This window comes from Balearica regulorum, chromosome 7, assembly GCF_011004875.1.
Source record: "Balearica regulorum gibbericeps isolate bBalReg1 chromosome 7, bBalReg1.pri, whole genome shotgun sequence".
Taxonomy (NCBI): Eukaryota; Metazoa; Chordata; class Aves; order Gruiformes; family Gruidae; genus Balearica; species Balearica regulorum.
The window spans coordinates 15,735,423-15,756,573 of record NC_046190.1 but is presented as its reverse complement, the minus strand read 5'-3'; the positions used below and the strand labels follow the sequence as shown (position 1 = coordinate 15,756,573).

At 41.6% G+C, this 21,151-nt stretch overlaps 1 protein-coding gene across 2 annotated transcripts in view; it reads left to right on the top strand.

The window, feature by feature from the left end:
* ARMH3 (armadillo like helical domain containing 3) overlaps positions 1-21,151 on the top strand; it is a 129,441-nt gene that overhangs the window by 5,059 nt on the left and 103,231 nt on the right. For both annotated transcript variants that reach the window (XM_075758109.1, XM_075758110.1), the window contains exons 2-13: positions 2,069-2,180; positions 2,646-2,702; positions 2,838-2,984; positions 4,418-4,525; positions 5,641-5,733; positions 6,639-6,713; positions 7,377-7,463; positions 13,674-13,730; positions 14,782-14,825; positions 16,346-16,406; positions 17,740-17,786; positions 18,473-18,548. In XM_075758109.1, the coding sequence (XP_075614224.1) occupies positions 2,079-2,180; positions 2,646-2,702; positions 2,838-2,984; positions 4,418-4,525; positions 5,641-5,733; positions 6,639-6,713; positions 7,377-7,463; positions 13,674-13,730; positions 14,782-14,825; positions 16,346-16,406; positions 17,740-17,786; positions 18,473-18,548 (954 nt within the window). In that variant the 5' untranslated portion in view covers positions 2,069-2,078. The remainder of the gene's footprint in view (positions 1-2,068; positions 2,181-2,645; positions 2,703-2,837; positions 2,985-4,417; positions 4,526-5,640; positions 5,734-6,638; positions 6,714-7,376; positions 7,464-13,673; positions 13,731-14,781; positions 14,826-16,345; positions 16,407-17,739; positions 17,787-18,472; positions 18,549-21,151) is intronic.

Sequence of the window (21,151 nt, the reverse complement as noted above, 5' to 3'; positions counted from 1 at the left end):
TGTTTCCAATTATGTATCTAATTAGAATAATGTCTTATTTCCCATGACAGTTTAAAAATAATGCAGAGTGTGTAAAAGAGAAGTTATCAAGATGATTGAGTAATGTTTTCTTTTTCATTTGTTAGACTGAAACCTTTTTTCATCGTAATTGGATATGTAGACCTTCTAGGCTACAGGACTAATTTGGTGTTTACAGTAGTTGCTAAGCTTTCTTCTGTCAATGTGTCATGGGGCTATTTCCATTCTCACCCCAGCACATGCGCCAGCCCTTATCCAGCCAGCTATGCATATTCCCTTTCTAGTGGGAAGACAACAACATCTCTCTGCCTTTCTATATAGATCTCAGCTTTTCAGGTGTGAGATCTGCAGCTCTTTGTCCTTCCCTCTGCTTTTCCAACCAGGCAAAGCTCCTTCCCTTCACACCTGGGGTAGGGTCTTTTGCAGAAGCATTCTTTCTCCAGGCACAAAGATGTTTTCCTGAGATGTATGGCTCAAAGGCTGGATGTCTGAATAACCAGCTCTGGGAGCCTGAGAGTCCTAGTTGAGAACATAGTTGTAGTTTAAGACAATCAGAAGCTGTCTGCAGTGTGTGTAGAAGAGATCTAGAACTGGCATTCAATAGTTGCTGGCATTTGCTCTTTGAGGGAAGGACAGATCTAAACGTGCTGTGGTTGTGGAAAGGGTTCAGGCAGTCTGGGATGGCGGCTAAATACAAAGCTGTCTCCACAGCTGCCAGCTCGGAAAGCTCTGGGGTCTTAGATGCTGACTGCAGTGAACTTACCTCTCCATGCATAATTTAGCATGGCTGAGTGCAGCTACCACAAGAGCCTGCCCATGTTTTTCTGGAGCATGACTTAAGTCAAGCCTCTGCCTGAGGTATGCTGTTGCCATGTATGTAATTACCTTTGGAGGTATGGGAGAAAGGTCGGGAGCTCAGGGATATGAGAAGGGATGGCATTCCCTTTCTGCTAAGCACCTCTGACAAAGCTGCAGTGATGAAGGTTAGAACAGTGCTAAAGCTGTGAGGCTCACCAGAAAAATCTGTGATTGCAGATAAATACGTATTTGCAAGGTCAGAGTGGTGATGTGCTTTGTAGTATCAGACATAAGGTTGAGAGTACGTGGCAAGTCCTACGTTCTGACTCTCAGCCCCTGGAATGGGTTGACTGTCACAGAAGGTTACAGTTATGGCTGTTACTTTTTGTAACAGCTCATTTTATAATAATGATACTTCCTTTTATTTTTCTTAATAGGATAACCAGTAAGTATGAGACACCAATTAATTATAGTAAATCCTGTTTGTGTTTCTAGAAAACCTGTTGCTGTCAAATGGATCAGGAAATTCATCTGGTTTAAAAAAAAAAAAACGTGCAAAACTTCTCCCTTGTGTTCTTCTGTCCTCCTCCCAAAACTGAACCACATGTGATGCTTTTGAGGCTGGGGTTCTTCTCTGGCTTGATTTGCAGAGCAGCTGGTGCAGCTGACGGATACCAAGGTGCATCTGAGCCAGGGTGGCAGGAGTGCTTTAGGGAGGCTTCGCAGCCAAATGTTTCTTAGTGTTGGATGCCGCCTCAGAGTGCAGAAGCAGAATCTGAAGTGCTTTGATAGGCAGTAAATTAAACAGATAAGAGAAGATTTTTTCAAACAGTTTCAAGACCTTTTTGTCACAAGGTGTCCTTGAGGCTTGACCAGCGTCGAAACAGACTGGGTATCCATTTGATAACAAATATCACAGTTCATGCAATGAGATTAAAAAAATGCATACTTTTCTAGATGTAAACTGCATTGGTCTGGATCAGTTTCTAGCAGAATTAAGAAAATTTATCCGTAAGGAGCTTATTCTGTATCTGCCTGTGTCTGGACTTTTGCGTCTTTCTTTGAAATGGGATATAGGACTAGGTGGGACCTTTGATCTATTTCCTATCTGATATGGTTATTAAAGTCCCTACTTTCAGCTTGTGAGACAATGTTAGTATTTCAGTGCAGTCAAAAAGTCTTTCATGGTTGAGGCAGGCCTTGAAGAAAAGTTCAAGTTCCCTTATGCTTTTCTATCTGTTCTTACCTTCAGGGTATACAGCATGGCCCAAACAGAGAAGAAAGGTGGGCTGCTCCGGAAATCCTCAGCCTCCAAGAAGCCATTGAAGGAGAAAGTTGTTTTGATGTATGATGAGATTTTCACGGTAAGGACTTGAGCATCTCTTCTTTCTAAAGTGTTGTGTTAAATTTTCTTGGTTTAGTTTGTGCTGAGGGCTCTGCATGGTGCATTCTTTTCCCAAGGTGAGGACTGCACAGTGTAGGCACACACTTCAGGCTCTCCTGCTGTGATGCAGAGCTCTATTCTGCTCTCTTCCTTAATGTCACCTTGTCCTGTTTCTACCAGTTTGTGATGTATGGGAAGTCACAACTTTTCAAGTATTTCTCAAAAAATAATCCAGAAAATAAACAGAGGCATCTCAATTGAGAGCTGCTTCAGTTTGTCCTTCTGTTTCTGGGAATCTGTGTAGACAGAATTCTATACTGTGAGACCGCTTGGTCCTCCAGTGGGATTATGCTGACTCTGAGCTACTCATGATAAAGATTTTCTGTAAATTCTGCTTGAATGATTTCTTTTTGTTGGCTCTCATGGCTGTTCCTTTTCCTTTCAGACAGAGGACCCCAGTAAATGCAACCCTAGGTTTTGGGAGGAGCTGTTTCTCATGAAGGTAACAGGAATTGAATGTCCTCTAACTTGCTGCTGCTGTTCTGCCTATGAAGCGGCAGACTGTCCGTGCAAGGACTTGTGTTTCTAAGGTGTCGGTGGTTGTGTAACATGCATGAACTGCTTCTTAATGTGACAGGTCAACTTGGAATATCTAGAAGGCAAGCTGGAGGCTCTGGATGGGGAAGAGTTGATGAAGATAAAAGATAACATCAACTGCTTGTTTCAGCACTGCATCCAGGCACTGGGTGAGGAGCACCCAATCAGAGTGGTCAATGCATTACAGGTACCGCACCAAGACATAGGGAATGCTGTCTTTGCTTCTGATGAGACAATGTATTTGCTGCTGGTATCAAATGTCTTGTGCTCATTTCTTTGCTTCTGAGGAGAAGTGATGTCTACAGAGCAGTTGCTACTTATTGTCTGTGGAGGTTACAAATATTCCTAGTCTCTTTAGTCTGTGAAGAACAATAGCTTGTTTCAGAATTCAAGAGGATCTGGTGATGCAGGGTGAAGCAGATGGCAATGAGCGGGGATAAAAGGGGCTTGTTCACACTGCAGGCTGTCAGTTTGGGGGCTCAAGAGTACTCTGTGTAGCTTTGTATTCTACTTTCTCCTGTTCTCCTTCATTTCAGCTTCCTTTTTGAATTTCCATATGGATAGAAAATGAAATAAAGCTCTGGAGAAGTTAGTGTGAAATTTATACAGGGGACTGTCCCTGCTGGACTCTTCCTAATTGGAAGCTGTGAAGAGTTGTCACCCAGAATTAATAGCTGTTTTCCTGCAGGTTGCTCCTTGCCAAAGCTATGCCATCCTGTGTCTTGTGGGGGAGACGCCCCTCCTCTGTCTTGATGTTTGATGTTATTAGTTCACAGGCTGATTCTTACAGTTCGGTGAATGCATTTGTCTCAACTCCTCTCAGCTGTAATAATACAGGATACAAATTTCAGGTTTGGGGAAGTCACCTGTAGGAGACATTGGACAGGCAGTAAGCTGGGAAAAGTCGTTTTAAAACAGAATATTTACATCTCTGACATACAATTTGGCATTTTATTATCATCATTATTATTATTATGAAGAATTAGTTTGAAAGGATGGTATTAAGTTTTTTCCTTTGTCAAAAAAAAAAAAAGTTTATTGTCAGACATAGCATAGCAGTGTGGTAACCAAATAGAAATGTGTGCTCTCTATAGCAAAAGCATCTGCTGTATGCACAGGTATAATGTGATAAACTGTTGTATGGATGTTGTACATTTTGGCATGCTTGAAATAAGAAATTAATCTGAAAAACTCTAAGGCATATCTATCCATATCTTGGACACTGCTTCTGCCTTGCATTTTCCTCATCAATATTTTTGGCCTTAAAGCCACACTTAGCTATTTTCCAAAGGTCGTAGTCCTGTCTGGTACAAACTGGGTCTGGACAGAACAAGCAGTAAGATTACCTTTCCTCAGAGTGCTGTGAAATGAAGGGGTGAACAAACAGGAAAAATACGGACGAATCTATTCTTTAATTTTTTTGAGTTTTCAGCATCCAAGATCCTCCTTAGAAACAACAGAGGTGGAGGAAAGGTCAGATAAAATGTATGGCTTCCAGGCAGGGGGTACTCATTTAAGTATCTGTGCTTTGCCAGTGCTAGGAGTGGGTCTTAGGGCGGGTTTTGCTATTGAGTTGTAGGTGTTGCCTTACATCTTACCCTCTGATGTTTTCCTTTGCAGACTTTGTGTGCATTGATTCGAGGAGTCCATCAGAAGAACAAATCCACTTCTGGTTTTGACATCATCAACATGCTTGTGGGTTTTGATAAGGCAGAGTTATGCATGAAGGTGAGGCCCTGGCAATGTAGAGAAACAGTTTGTGCCGCAGGCATGTTGCAGGGGCAGAGATTTGTAAACAATGTGTCTACCAGAGGGCAGCTTTTGGGGGAAATATTCCAGCCCCTTTAAAGTTCTTTAATTCTTTCTTCATTCTGAAGTTCTTCACCTGTTAGTGGCACAAAAACACTTGGGGTCCCCATGTTTATTGGTAATATAACAGAGCACTTTTCTTTCTTTTCCTTTAGTTCCATGCTGTGTTGTCACAGTGGTTAAGAAATCTTAAAGTCAGAAAAGGCTGTCACAGGCCCTTAGTACTTAGTATTGAGCCTCACACCTTGTGCTTAATTTTTAGCTGATGTCATATCCTGTGTTCTCACATTTCCATCAGCACATGTACCATTTTAAACTTATTTGATGCTCTTCACTGTAAAGATGTTGAGTTTTGAGAAATGACAAAATAATCAGTGGTAAAGCTGAATTCCTGTTGTATCTTTCATCTCTACAAATAGTAGTAATTTTACATCTCTCTACAAATAGTAGTACATTTGGGGAAAATATGAAGTAGTAACTTGCCTATCAGAACTATATTTTTCCTTTAAGAATAACTGTATTATCTGTAATTTGGAAAGCAATTTATGAATATCTGTCAAACAGCTATATAGTATATATTTTTAATCATAACTAATATATGTACTATTAAATTGGAGGTGTGCTGCTTACAAAAAATCTCACGGTGCCTATAAGTAAAATGGAATATTGAGAAAAGAAAGCACTCATATTACTGTCTTGCAACAAAAAAGGAAGATTGTATTTGTAGAGCTCAGAATTACTTTGTGAAGAAAACTTATTGTTATATGTATATAAGGTATCTAGAGAAAGCTCTTGGAAAATGATCATGATGATATGCCTGTAGTCATTAAAATGTAGTTAACACAAAACAATGTTGAGAACCAATAGTGCAAATATGGCCTGTGTAACAGTAGTAATGGCTCAATTATTGATTCTGGAATAACACAGCTTTATATTGGTACTTTTGTGTTTGAATCTCCCAAAAAGCTTTTTATAACAAACATTTAAAATAATTTAAAATATTGTTTTTAAATAATGTGATTGTTCTTCTTCAGAATCTGATGGAGAGCTTGGACTCGCTCCTCTGTGCAGAAGGTTCTGAAAGCCTCAAAAGCTTGTGTCTGAAGCTACTTCTCTGCTTGGTGACGGTAAATAAATACCAGCTGTATAATAACTTAAAGGCTTATATGAGCCACATCTTGAGGGATGGAACTGTCTCAAAAACTTGAGTAGAATGCTGCAGCATGAAGCTTAAGAAGGGGAAAGAAATGGTGAAAATGAGAACCAGGGTCAGTCCAGAATATGCATCATTGCTCTAACCACAATGTCAATACAGGCTAGCAGACCTTTTTCACCTCATAAGATAGGTGCCAAGTGGGGCAAAAGGGGAGAGACACAGGAGGAAGTGTCAATTGGATTCACTGTTTGTTGAGGTTTTTTTTTTTTTTAGAGAAAACAATATTTAAGAAGTCTCAGATAAATGGAAAGAGAGCAGAGGAGAGGGGTTGAGGAAAGACAGGAAGTGTGGAGTAGACAAGAGAGGTGAGGGTATCGAGAATGAGGAAGTTGAAACAAGTGGCCACTCAGTATCTCTTGGAAATGGTCATCTGTGAACTATTTTGGCTGCGATAAGAGATAGAGTGTGAGAGAGGTCTTCACTGCCCTGTTCTGGGATCCTGTGATGGGAAAGTGCTCAGTGGAGCACATGCACCCTGGTTTTTTGTCCTCTGCCTCCTGTGTAGCAGCCTGCTTTGGCTGCTGATGGCTGTTGTCATGCAGCTATGTAGAGTATCAATCTATAGAGGAAAGGGGGAGCTCGTAGTACGTGGATCGTGCTTCTTGCTGGAGGGAGGGGTGGAAGGCAGGACAGATTTCTTGTACTTCATGTTTAGCTCTACTGCTAGTCACATCTTGACTTGCTGACTAAGTGTGAGATTCTGGATAAATGTGTCCATCTGGTAGTAGAACTCTTCTGTTCCCAGCGCGTGCCGAAGGCAGCTACAGAATCATGGGAGGCTTTGGGTGACAGTTTAAAATTTATGTTTGTCCTCAGGTGACAGATAACATTAGCCAGAACACCATCCTGGAGTATGTGATGATTAACAGCATATTTGAAGCTATTTTACAGGTAAGGGTTCTTCCTTCTACTGCAGGGGCTCTTCTTCCATAGTGAGAGCTTTCAGTGATATATTTGCTTTTCAGCTTTTTTCAGTGCAGCATTGCTGACTGGCACTGTGTGTTGCTTCCATTCATAGCTCAGTCATAGGTTGGTTTTTTTTGTTTTTTTTTAATTCTGTTTCCTCCTTACTCTAGGCTGCTGTTTTTAGTCACTACTGAGTATTTAAAGTATTTTCACTTGAGACATTTGTGCATAGATAGAAGCTGAACAGATTTCTGGGCTAATTTCACAGAGAATTCCTGTATCAGAGGAACTTTTTTCAGAAGGCAGTCTGGATATATTGAGGTTTTTTCTGCTCTTTGATAAATCATACTTTTTAGAAGTGGAACTGGGCTTGGAGAAATGCAAAACGCTTGCATGGATAATGTTGGTGATGCACTGAGATACTGTCCAGTGCTGTTGAGAAATGTATTTGCCCTTTATGCTCAGAAAGCCTATGTGCATGCTCTCTGTAATAAATAAGCTCTGTGTGCAGAACTTCTTGGAAGCACCAACACTCCCTCAACCTTAAATATTCTCTTTGAGTTAGGACATAATTTGCTCTTATGCATACATTTCATGACCATGCTCTGTCTGCAGGCCTGAACAGAACAGTGTGATTATTTATTCCAGATCCTGTCCAGCCCACTTAGTCGCAGGGAACATGGCTATGATGCTGTTGTCCTTCTTGCCTTGCTGGTCAACTACAGAAAGTATGAGGTAGGTATTCTTCTGGATAACAGGAATATCACTTCTCTCTACTTTATTAATTTACACTGGCCACTGGATTATTAAGGCAGCCTACAGTACAGTTTTTAGCAGTACAGACTATAACATTTATCAGGGTGTTGGCACAGAGCTACAAAAGTTTTGCAAGGCAGTCATATTATGCTAACTGTAGCCGTCTCTGACATATGTGTATAATCAAATGTGTATGATATTCATACAGCTCGTTTTGTGCAAGCATGAAAGAAACTACCTAGGGGATTTGCATTTCCCTCATGAAAGTATTCTAAGGAAGGTCCTTTTGGAAGAATTACGGTTGTGCCAAACTTGCATATTTGCCTCTGTGTGTGTGTATGTGCAGTTATACGTGATCTCCAAAGTAAAACGAACTGTCAGTCGTCTTGGGCTTCAGACTGAATTTGTGATTCAGAACCTGACTAGCACCTGAAAGAGCACAGTTCTCAGAAGAGATGGTGAAGCTGTGACCAAAGAATGAACTGAAACATCACAGCTACTATTTCTGAGAGAACTCTGTCTGTCTCTCTTTGACTGATTCCTCTCTGAGAAACTTTATTCATCTTCCTTTTTCTAAACTGGTTGTGCTACTTTGTGGTGTATTCCCATTTTTTCTGTTATTTATCACCTTGAAAAAGAAGCATTTCAAGTGTCAAAAAAACACCTAATATTGGCTTTTTTTTGCATGGGGCAGGATGCTTTAATGATCAATCTTATCTTTTCCCATAATTAGGAATATCTTAATATACTTAGATTGGCAAAAAATGGGAAAGTGCTGGAATACCCCCTCTTCAACAGAATTACTGGGAGGGAGCAGGCTCCAAAACCTGCCTGGTTTTATAGTAGATCTTGTTTTGACTTATGAATTGACGTAGAGAATAGGCAAAGACAGGAGCTATGCTTAGTGTCAAAGTAATCCCTGTTAATTTCTCATTCCTGTGAAAGTTGTCAGAATCCTGAATTACAGATTCTGTTCAGCAGTCTGTGCCCTGGTAGCATGAAACAGGAGCATGGAGTTTGGTTTCAGTATATGGCTGTGAGGGAAAACTGTTGGGAATTATATGGGTAGGGTTACTTAGGAGGGCAGACTGGAAAGACCAGAGGTGTCATTGCAACATTCAGGTCAAAGGGTGGACAGCTGTGTAGTCCCATCCCTGAGCTATGGAATATTATTCAACATATATTCATCAATGCCTTGGATGGGGGACAGAGTGTACCCTCAGCAAGTTTGCTGATGATACAAAACTGGGAGGAGTGACTGACACACTAGAAGGCTGCGCTGCCGTTCAGACAGTTGGACAGACTGGAGAGTTGGGAGGGAGAAACCAAATGAAATTCAACAAGGGCGAGTCTTGCACCTAGGGAGGAATAACCCCAAGCACCAGTACAGGTTAGGGGCTGACCTGCTGGGAAGTAGCTCTCCAGGGAAGGATCTGGGAGTCCTGGTGGACAACAAGCTCTCCATGAGCCAGCAATGTGCCCTCGTGGCCAAGAAGGCCAGTGGTATCCTGGGGGGCATTAAGTAGACCATGGTCAGTGGGTCGAGGGAGGTTATCTTCCCCCTCTACTCTGCCCTGGTGAGACCACATCTGGAGTCCTGTGTCCAGTCCACAGACTGGAACACAGGAAGTTCCATCTGAATGTGGGGAAAAGCTTCTTCACTCTGAGGGTGACCGAGCACCGGAACAGGCTGCCCAGAGAGGTTGTGGAGTCTCCTTCTCTGGAGATATTCAAAACCCACCTGGATGCGATCCTGTGCAACCTGCTCTAGGTGATCCTACTTTAGCAGGGGGGTTGGACTAGGTGATCTCCAGAGGTCCCTTCCAACCCCTACCATTCTGTGTTTCTGTGATCCCTGTGTACTATAGTTCAGGTCCCTAGCAAGGTAGAGTGCTGTGAGTACATGAGACTTGTCCTCTGCTCTTTGCAGTAGCTTTCTGTAGAGTATTGAGTTGGGGTTGAGTGCTTTGGAAAACACTGTCCTAGATGTCTTCAAACTGGGCACCCAAAAGAAATTGTGCTAATGTTGAAAAAGTACAATCCGACCTGAGGCTGACATGTAGCAAGAGGAATTTCAGCTTGAGAAGTTCACCTGGCAAGGTTGAAAGCAACTTGAAGAAAGGTTTTATATGACGGCTGCCTGACTCTGCCCTTTGTAAGCAGTGCTACAAGCAAAGCCTGTAGTAATATAGTCGTAATCTTTGTCCTTAAGTAGAATAGCTGCTTTCATTTCCTGTTCTTTGGCCCTTAGAGACAGTTTGGTTGTTGCCTGATTGTCAGTGTATTGTAGCATATTTCCATGCCTCAAATCCTTTGGAGTTCTCTGTTTAGTTAACTGCTGCAGTTGATACGTTCTCTTTTGTTCGGAACTTCATTGGTTGCTAAATTGTGTTTCCAACTGCTTAAGAAAATCTAATTAGGCTGAAAATTCGTTAGCTGACCATGAGTTTGTGTCTGTCTTTAATGTGAATACCAGTGTGTTTTGCATCAGGATGTTCTTTCTATTTTTGGGATGTGAATTTTGTAGTGTCTCCTCAAATTCCCTGGGGAATATCTGTCCATGTTTTCATTACCAGTGTAGCTGAGATCTTGGCTTGCTTGTTAACTTCTGTTCTAGGAGTAAAAATTATTTACATGTCTTTACATGGAGCCTTTAAAGGGATGTCCCTGATGTGAAACCTAACAATTTTAAAAAGTTGATCCAAGTATATACTTATTCAAGTCTTCAGCTATAGTTCATGTTTGTTTTTTTTTAATCCTAGTCCTGATTTCAGAGAACATATTTTTACCTTCATACTAAGGTAAACATATACTAAAGAGAAACATAAAAGACTAAATAATTAACTGTATCAGGAAATTGGTGAAACTAAATGTACACAAAAGGCTGCCAAACAGAGAAGATGCTGCGAGGAGGAATATTTGATCACTTTCTTAGTGTTTTAAGGGATGGCTGCTAGAATAGCAAGTTAAAACAAAATCAGGTAATGACTTTTAAATAGTCAGATTCCTTGATAACACCTAGGTGGAAGTTTCTTTGCCTTATGGTCAACCTGCTAGAGTCGCGTATCGTGTCTCTTGCTAGGCAGAACTGAAAAAAATTAGTCAAAATGTGGGTTTTCCCCTTTGTGTGTTTGTCTGGCAGCATATAATGTGTCTGACAGCCCTTTGTGTCCAGTTACGTGCACTTGCCTCTCCTTGATATAGTCAGCTACAGATGCTGAAGAGATAGCAACACTGAAGAGTCAGAAAATTATTACTATTTTTTTTAAAAAAAGTCTCACACAACTCAATTTTAAATGAATCTCTGTAACAAAAAGAGTAATTATCCAAGCTCCAATTCCCTGCAAGATGGCTTGCCTGCAGAGGAGATGGCCTCATCAGGGCCGGCAGCAAAGCTGCTTGAATCATCGCTAATGAGTGTTCAGGGAAAAGTCTTGCAAGGGATAATCGAGTGGACTCTGGCCTTCGTTTGTGTTACAGATACGAAGATAAGTTAAGCACCTAACTAGGGATTATGCATGGTTAGCGCTTTTTTTCCCTGCTTTTTTTCCTACAAAAAAAATTGTTTCCCGTATTGTTATTCCCATGTTATATGGTGGAGGTACATTTGGGGCCATGGAGGAGATCTCACTGCCTCGGCCAGACCTGTGTGCTTCTTCATATAGTACTCACTTTGTATGGCATGTCTCACCTGCGGTAACTTTAAAAATTGCCTGGTAATGATCTCCCTGCAGCTTCCACCTTCATTTCTAAGAGATCATTGGCATCCAATGGTGGGTAGTTCATGGAGGACATCTTGAGTATTCCCAGGTACCAGGAATTTGTGTCTATACCTCATCACTGACGAAAAGACCTTAATGCTGTAGTGTTCGTTATGCAATGGCAGCGATAGGGAAAGACCTGTGTTCTCTGAAGAGCTGAGAATCATAGTTTTGAGTTCTTTCTGGAGGCAGGTGGAGGCAGAAGCTATTTCTAAGTTTGTATAACTGCTTCATTGATGTACTTTGAAATTTTCAAAATGCTTATCAACCAATTTTCAAGGCTGTTGCATGTTTCTGCATGTTGTGGAGTGGCAAGCATAACTCAGACTTTTAAAACTTTTGCTGTGATTCCCAGTGAGAGGGGAACTGAACTCTGAAACAGCAGGATTAGAATAGGGAGGCAGGCAGGGAGTATGGGGTCAGCTTAGAGGTGCTTGTACAACTTGCAGGTTGCTGACATTCATCGTAGATGTGCAGACTAATGCTCATAGACAATAACTGGAGCTGTTGGCCCTCTAGGAGGGGCAGGAGCAAACTGCACGCCCTGTGGGCAGCACAAGAAATATTCTCATCGCACTGGTACAGACTTGCACACTGAAAGGTGCTAGAAACTGCCTTGTTGCATATAGAGTAAATACAATGTGTGGATTACACTGGTTAATCATCTGCCTGCTGATTGAGGAGTTGGAGAAGCCTAGAGGAGGCATGGAATGTGTCAGGGGAATAGAATACTTCAGACAGGAATTATTAAACAGACTTCTGCAGATATGGAAATGACAACTGAAAAGATAGAGGCCAGAGATCTGTAGCAGGCTAGGCCAGCTTCGTGACCCAATCAGCCATGTACTGATGCCATCTTGCTGGCAGGAGACATGGAGCATGCATCTTGGAAAGTCAAGGACAACGGGAGCGTGAAGAGTTGTTCATAGGCTGGAGATCACAATGAACCCCCTCACCCTCCCTTTGTGTGATGGGACGGAGTGTATGACCTGGTCTCAGGGCAGCCTGGTAGCGTTGGTCAGTGTAGTATCGCACAGTTTGCTTATTCCCGACATTTGGGAATTGGGATAACCCTGCAGCCTCTAATCCAGCATAGCCCTGCTGCCTATTGCCTGGAAAAGCCTTGTCACTTTAATTGGTCGTGAGTCACAGGCTGGCTTCTCTTCTGTGCATGAGCTGTGGTGTGAGGGATTCTCCTTGTTGTATAAGGAGAGCAAGAGAATGACTGAAATTAGCAAAACTAAGATGTATTTACAAAAATGGATTTTAATCTATATTTAATTACAAATTTGTGAAGCTTGTTTCTGCTTTACTGACACTGACTAAATTTAATTTCTGAAGGGGAGCATGGTTGTACAGAGAGGACCATATATTGTTACTCAGTAGGAGCCTGTACTCCAGCCTTAAGGAAATGTCTTTGCATGCTTTGTGCACAGATGGGTTCTGTGTGAGTCTTCTGTCTTTCTGAGACAGCAGAGGGCTGCGTGCTGCTGGAGCCAGACTGACAGACTGGCTGAGCTTTGGTCTGTTCTGATCAGTTTCTTTTGTGAACCAAAAAGAAAGCCTGAGCCTCCCAAAGCACCAAATAATTGTGAGAGTGGTGTTGTCTGATTACCCTTATTTTTAACTTCCTGTCAAGCTGTGGGCAAATCAGTTGGCTGTGTAACTTGTAGGGCTGCAGCTGATGCATACGTTGTGTTTTATTCTTCCCGTCCACTTTGGACATACTACATAGGTAGAGCCTTTTCTGCTCTGTCCTGGTGCCAAATCAACTTTGTTAGTTTTGGGCTGATGCATATAAACCAGGAAAAACAAATGTACTAATCTAAAGCTAATCTAAAATGCTTCCTAAATTATTAGGCCTTATCTTTATAGATGGAGCCTGTGTGATTTGTTCAAGGAATTTATATTCTGCAGAGACTTCTAGCTCTCAGTGGTGTAACCTGTTAAGAGTGTTGAGCTCTAACCCAGCAGCAATGAGTCTATAACATTGTCATGCCTTCCTGGGTCCTCCTTCCTTGAAGCAATCTTTGCAAGGTGTTGCAGAGGGGAGATACCAGAACGCTAATGTTCAGTCCCAGCTTCGCTGCTTGTTCCTGCTGCATAACAGTGTGTGTGTCAGAGATAACAGGCTTGCAGGACAGCTGCTCCACTTTTGAGACTGACAGATGAGCTAGCAGAGGAGTAGAAACTCCGTCTCTTCTCAGGAAAATCAGGAGACTGCCTGTCTGAGTCAGTAAAGAGAAGGTGTCCCAAGCATAGCAATCTTGGTGCGTGCTATGACTGCTGTTTCTTTGTGTGTATTCTGCTTTGTGGGACAGGAGAGTCTTCCCAGGTGGTTGTGTACACTTGGAAAGATAATAGTATTTTTTTCCTGAAGGCTGAACTTAAAACCAGTTTTCCTTCTTTCTCCCCCCACCCTGAGCAGTCGGTGAATCCCTACATTGTGAAGCTCTCCATTGTAGATGACGAGGCCACACTCAATGTGAGTATTTGACTTGATTCCTCTGCGCTGCTGGGGATGCTCTTTCACGTGTGGGGTTAGTGTAATGAATCCAATCATGGTGGCTGGTAGAAAGAAGGTCTAAGAACAGTGCTACTGTAAAGAACCACTTTATATAGAGTGGGTTTCTGCCCTAATGCACTCTTGCAATAGGTTGGGCAGCTCATGATTTGGACAGTTTGATCACCAGTTAAATGGTGGGGGGTGGTTAGGAACATGCTAAAGTCGATCCATTATACATTTATGAATGAACTATACACTATTTGCTGTCACATGCTAAAGAGGCACAAGATAGCTTATGCCAAAGAAGATCTCATTTACAGTGCTGTATCATCTGATTTTACCAGTCCACAAGTCAATTCTTGTAGCTCAGTGGAAGCTTGTACCTGCCAACAGTCCTGCAACATATTTTGGGTTGTAGCCACCGCCTAAGTTTTGTATCCAGGCCTGGATGGAAAGTGGCAGCATGCCATGAGCTATGTGAGGTCTGGACTTCAAAGCTCTTCTTTAGGCATGAAGTAAAAAGCAAGTTCCATGCTAACTGAAGGATGAGAATGATTATTCTGAGTTAATTAAATTAGCTTGACAGAAAGGATGATCAGTAGCCATGGAATGGTGGAGGCTGTTTGCAAGAAGTGAAAAGATTACCAGTGTTTATGGCCTTTGTTTTGAACTTTTGAACATCTGTCTTCTGACACCAGCTTCCTTCTGAAGTTCTTACTGCTTTATTGAGGCTTCTTGAGTGAGTAAACTCTGTCTGGAGGTCCAAGGAGAGTAAATGTTCTCTGTTGAACATAGTAATTAGATATTCAACTTTAAATTTTTGCATCTTGATTTTTGGATGATATTTTTGTTGTATCATAGCATGTCTTAATAGTTCAAACAGCTTCAGGGGAAATTCTTCATAGCAGAAGAAGAATTCATAGCATAGCTATCTTGGGGGGCGGGGCAGCACTGCTGTGTGTGTTCATTGTGTGATTTCCTGCATTGAGATTTGTAACATAAAGATTTATTTTTTTAATGCTTTTTTCAGGGAATGGGACTTGTAATTGCCCAGGCTTTATCAGAATATAACAGGTAAAACCTAATTGTCTCTTGTTTTTCAGTGCATAATAGTTGCTGTACTTTTCCATAAACTTTTTTTTTTGTGTTAAAGCACGCACTTATCACCTAAGAGCCCTGAGAGGGGCAGGGAATAGTCTTATGCTTTGAGGTACTTGAGCTCAGTTGTTGCTATCCTTGCAAGTCTGAATGCATCTATACCAGCTGTGCTGATGTGCTTCAGGAGAGATCTTGCTGTAGGGGAAGATACCTATTGTATGTTTTTACTATCATGGGTTTTACCTCTGTATGAACCTTGTGTAAAATCTTAGTCCCAAGCGAAAAGATAAATTATTTACTGAGTACTTCTCTGTTTGAAAATTGATTTAAATGAAACACAATCTAAACTAAACAACTGTATCCAGGACTATCCACATGCCAGACCAGAGGTGATTAGGGGATGTGTGCTCTTGCAAATTGTGGAAAGCATTAACTGCTTCTGAAGAAAGGCTGGAAAGTCAGCAGTAGGGGTAGCATGTTCTCAGTCTCTGCTTCATAAGCAACATCATAAAATGTGTAAGTTTTCCTAAGAAGAAAGTGCTTCAGAAAAATTTGGAAACTTAACAGCAATTTCACTTCAGCAACCCAAGACTTTTTTTTTTTGTGCAGTAGGATTCTCAAAGTATCCAGAAAAATGTTTTAATTTCTTTGAAGGTCTGATATTACAGATATGCAGATGACTTGCAGGATCAGCAAATCATGTAAATGTATTTAACAGAGTAAATTATCAGAGAAAAGCAGAAAAACCTCACACACGCAACTTCTTTCATTCTAACAAAAGCTGTTTCAGACTATGGCCTGTTTTGCTTAGCTGTTTCTTTCCCCCTTCCCCCGAAAAATGGAATTGTTTTCTTTGCATGTTGCATTATATGTGACCAGATTCCTGTCTGAAAGACAGGATGAATGACCATGAGAGCTTTGCTAGTCCATTTTAATCCCAAACGAAGCAACTTGGCTTAAATCTGAGGTACCCAAACTATTTGACTTCACTTACTCCAGTTCCAGTCCCTTCACTTACTCCAGAAATGTGGGATCAGGCCACGAACCATAATGTTCCTCATGGTTTCTGCTGCCTGTGGGGTGATTGACTCTGGTTTAGTCTGTAGCAGATGATGATTGAAATGAAACTGTTCTGTGGTTACTGACTGTGTATGTTCGTGTGGTTAGGTACTGCTTTGCCAGTGCAGGACAAAATGTCCTAAGTCACTTGGTCCCTTTCCTTCAGCTTTAGCTCAGACTGGATGTGTCCTCTATAACAGCACAGGCATTGTTCAATCTCATGTCTTTCAGCAACCCCACTTCAACCCTACACAATTGACAAATATTTTCATACCCTTTGCATCTCTTTTTGTGAGTTCTTGAAAGGGGCTTGTGAATGTTGAAGCTTTCTCCATCCTGTATCTTTATCAGATAAGACTGTCTCATAGGAACTTAGATAAAATAATCCTAGTTCCATTTCTAACCCTGAAGCTTCATCCTTATTCCTTTTTGTTCAGGCAATACAAAGATAAGGAAGAGGAGCACCAGAGTGGTTTTTTCTCAGCCCTAACTAATATGGTAAGCAAGGAAGCAGCGTTTTTCTATTCCTAAAATAGATGCCTTCATGGAAGTTCAGCAGAAGGGTGTTTCCAAAAACTGTGAGTTTGGGATGTGGGTTCTGGAGGAGGAGATGCATTGATCCAATCCAAACCAAATACAACTGAAATGGCTGTATTCTGAGGAGTGTAGTGGTGTCTGGGAAAGCTCTTTCAAAGGATGAGAAGCCTATTCTGGCATTGATAATTGAAATTGTTTTCCTTCATTTTCTTCATTCTAGTTGACTTTATTTTAGAAATCACAATTACTTGTTGGACACTTTTAAACAGCTACTTATTTTTAAAAGGAAGTTGCTGCTCTGCTGATGTAGCCTAAAACAGAAAAGCTGAATATTTTTGTGGCAAAGTCTAGTCTGTCACTAACTTTAGAGATCTGTTTCTTTACGGTCTTGTTTCTCAAGCCTGGGTGCGCTGTAGCTATAAGTAAGCTTGGATTCTGCAATGGACAGTGTCTGTGGTTTGGAGGGCAAAGGCAATTGTGAATCTCTTTCTTGTAAAGAATATCTACTGTTGCCCTTGTTCAGTTTGACTTTACTTTAGTGTGAGGTTTAATTGTACTCTGAGATCTAATTGACAGGAAAATTTCCTGTAAGTAAGGATAGTTCAGTGTTGACAGCTGTCTATCAGGAGCGACATGGGCAAAACTGCTTCTGCTTTGGGGCAAGCAGATAGGAAATGATCTCACCTCTCCTGTGGAGACAGGTTGAAAGAGTTGGGGTTGTTCAGCCTGGAGAAGAGATGGCTCGGGGAGACCTTATAGCACCTTGCGAGGCCTACAGGAAAGCTGGAGAGGGACTGTTTACAAGGGCATGGAGTGACAGGACAAGGGGCAATGGCCTTAAGCTGAAGGAGGGTAGATTTCGATTAGATGTTTTGGATGGAGCTTTGAGCAACCTGATCTAGTGGAGGGTGTCCCTGCTCATGGCAGGGGGAGTGGAACTAGATGATCCTTAAGGTCCCTTCCAACCCAAACCATTCTGTGATTCTATCTCTGTTGACCTCTTACAGAATTGCAGACTAATCCAGGTTGGGATTCAAGATACAGTCCTTTTTTTCCTCTTTAGTGATTTGACAGGTGAAGCATTGGTCAGTGACAGTAGTGCAAAATAAAATGTGTTTGTAGATCATAATCCTGTTTTCCATTTGTATTTTACTAGTATTAGAAAGTTGCATGTGTGCCTGTGATGAGAACACCTCTCCCATGGCACTTCTGATTTAGTTAAATCCATGTCTTCTCTCTTCTTGTCTAATACCTTTCACTAATTCCTCCTATGCAATACTCTTTCTTTCCATAGGTGGGCAGCATGTTCATAGCAGATGCTGATGAGAAGATCTCAGTCCAGTAAGTGCACAGATGATAGTTACACAATGAGTGGCAACTCACCACACTGGTCAACATGCTCTGCTCCATCATGGAGCTGTTCTAACATAGCAAAGCAAACTAGAGAGACTACTTCTCTTGTAACTAAAATGGTACCACTCCCATGCAAAGGATGGATTCTCACTTAAGTGAGAGGGTGCAGCAGGAGGAGCCACAGCTGAATTGCTTGTAATGAAGTGTATAAAAAGAACCCCAAACCTGTGGTTTTTATGAGGCAGTTTTAACATATAATGGGCACGTTGGAGGTGGAAGACTGGAAGCGATGGTTCGCGCACTCTTTTTCCCAACAAAATGTTTTCTAAATCAAGGGGGCAAGTGATAAATATGAGGATTTGTGATGTCTGTAGGAATCTCTGCCCTTAAAAGGAAGAACTTTAAAGGGAAAACACTGTTTGAGCAACAAGGGAGACCTTCAGCAAGAAGAGAACAAAGTCTCTAGTTGAGCTCTAAAAATAGCTATCTTTGTGGATTGCTAAGTGCTACTAATAACTGGAAGAACAACTGGATTGCAGAGGCAGAGTTTTTATATAGTTGAAAAAAATTTTCTTCTTTTGGATGGGCCATGCTTCTGAAAAACTTTGCTCTTGGGATTCTCATCTGGTGTTAGCCCTTAACTAACTGTGCTTTTGTCTGTATCTTTTCCACAGAACGAACGAAGCAATCCTTCTGGCCCTCTATGAAGCTGTTCACTTAAACCGGAATTTCATCACAGTTCTGGCACAAGTGAGTTTCAGTGTGATGTTTGCCCGTTTCTTTGTAGTGGATGTCTTTGAAATTGAAGAGTCAGAAATGGAATTGGTGAAAAGATAAGTTTTCTTTTTTCTTTTTTTTTCTTTTTTCCCCTGCATACCTGTCATAGGTGTAGATGAGCATGAAAGATCAGAAGCGGGCCAGGGCCTGGGTTTATTATACGTTGTTTATTATACTTTTAGGAAGTGCTTCCTGCCTTGTCAGAAAATGAGTAGAGTTTTGAGGGCACAGCTCATGTTGGAATTGAGCCATTTCCTCCCCTTAGTGGGAAGGGCTACATGGAGTGCCTTCTGTGCCCTGTTGACACTGCCTTGGGGGCGATGGAGTGAGTGAACTGGTAGTGATAAGATTGCTGCAGCTATCAGAGCAATTCATGCTCTTGTTAAGTTAGGGTTGAGGGAAGGAGGCTGATCCGGCTCCAAAGTTGGATGAATTGTCCGGTCTGGGTGTGCACAGACTGCATGTTGTTGTCTGGGTATACTTTGCTTTGGGACTAATCAATTTGTGGTGACTGTTGTTTCAAATACTATTTTGTGTTCAGACTTCCTTGTAGAGCCCAAAGAGCCCAACCCGTTTTGCTTGGGAGACTGTCGCCAGAGCATAGCAGTCCTCCTTGTGCTGTTTATGGTGGAGAAACAGCTATGGCAGCCTTCTGAGAAGCAGTGGGCTGCTTCATATGTGTGATCACAAACCTCTGGATGCTTTTCTAAACGCTCTGTGAGTTTGCAAAGGTGGTTATTGCTGGGAGACAGATAACGAGTCTGTCTGATCCAGTGATCGTGCTGTGTCTGGCTGGAAGGAGAGCCTGATGTGTTTAGGAAAACCTTCAGGTTTAGTCTTTTAATTTTGGTTTGTAAGTACCACTGGTGATCTGTGAGAAAAATGACATTAACAAAACAGTTAACACCTTTCCCCAGTTATTTCGGGTCCTCGGAGTGCAGCCATACATCACAGGCTAGATGGTTGGCATGACGGAGGAGACCTTTTGGGACTCCTGACAGTAGTGGTGATGGAAGAGGTCTGATAGGCAGATCTACTGCCTCTGAAGAAAGCTTCTGTTCCATGGGTGGTTAATTTGCTGAGGTTCCCTGCCTATTTTTTCCCAGGTTATTCATTCTTACCACTTGTGAGAGATTTCTGCTCTTTCAGGTCTGTGTAGTACCAACTCAGACCTTTCTGTGGTCAAGATATACCTGAGGGAAGAGACACCTCTGGCAGGGAAAAGAGTGGGGCAGTAAAAGCTCTTGAATTAAAAATAAAAGGATAAACTAATTATTTATGAAAATGATAGCTGAAGCAGCCACTGATCAGTGGGTTTAATTGAAGTCGAGTCCTGATGTTCTTGGGTGGATTGTCCGTAATCCTTCATTTAAAAGAGGGCAAGGTAGGTCATATTGTCTTTTGAAAAAAAAAAAAACCCTCATAAAAGCTGGTGAATGCTCTTGTCTAAGTTGGTGTCCATTGCTGGGGACTGCTGCTTTGTGGTCACATAGGAAGAGCAGGGATACAGTTGTGTTGATGCCTCAAGTGTTAAAGTTTTGGTATACTTAGCAGCTTGTTGGTCCTCAGTTTTTTCTGCTAGGTGGCACTATTATCTCTCAACTGACAGTTGGTGTTTGGGGAAAAGAAAGGTAAACACCATAGCAAAAGCTATGGAAGCAAACCTAGTTTATGTAAGATTTTCAATGAAAAATTTTATTTTAAAGTTTAAATCAGTGCTTCCCATAAAATACATGCATTTATAGTTGCTCATAAAATGATATATTCTAAGACAACGTGGAGAATACCCACTTGTGAAAAATTCTACGGAACTAACATCAAATCAGCAGTTCTGTATCCCTTTCATTTACTTCGAAATTGTGATGATATATTAAGGTGGATGATACATTTATGTAAAACTTGCCCTATGAAATGGACGCTTTGCTTGGCAGCCGGACTTAAAATAGCATGGCAAATTGCCTGCAGTCTCACCAGTGAGGATAGATCCGGAAGCTTACAGAGTAAAGTCAAAGCAGTAATTAGACAGGCAACTATTAGAAAAGATGAAATAGGGAGAGTAACCGACTGATGGAAGCTAAGAGGATCGATAATGATAGTGTTATTTATGTTATGCACTCTTTTTCTGCAGTGCCTGGGCTTTATAGTGAGACAGGGAAGTAATAAAATGCCATCATCTATGAATATGAGCAGGTGGAGGGCAGGAGTGAGGAGACTTTGCTTTTAGAAAGAGAAATAAAACGATATTGGAGGAAGACTTCAAATGCACACCCTTAGGTTGTTTAGGGGGAAATTGGAAGATATAATCAGTGTAGGCTTTCTGCATACCTTTTCCCATTCTGTGCTGGGGAAGGGCATGGTATCTGTCTGCTGGGTATAACCATGACTTTCTGATGTATTTTTATGTTTTGTAAAGAAATTGATGTGCGGTTTCATTGTTAGACGTCCAAGGTCAGGAAGCATAGCCTCGCTTTTTGGAGGAGAGGTTGAAATTTCTTGAGACTTCATTAGTCATGTCTATTGTGTGAGAGCGTGGAACAGTACAAGTAGCGATCTGTATGATGAGTGCCTAGGGAAGT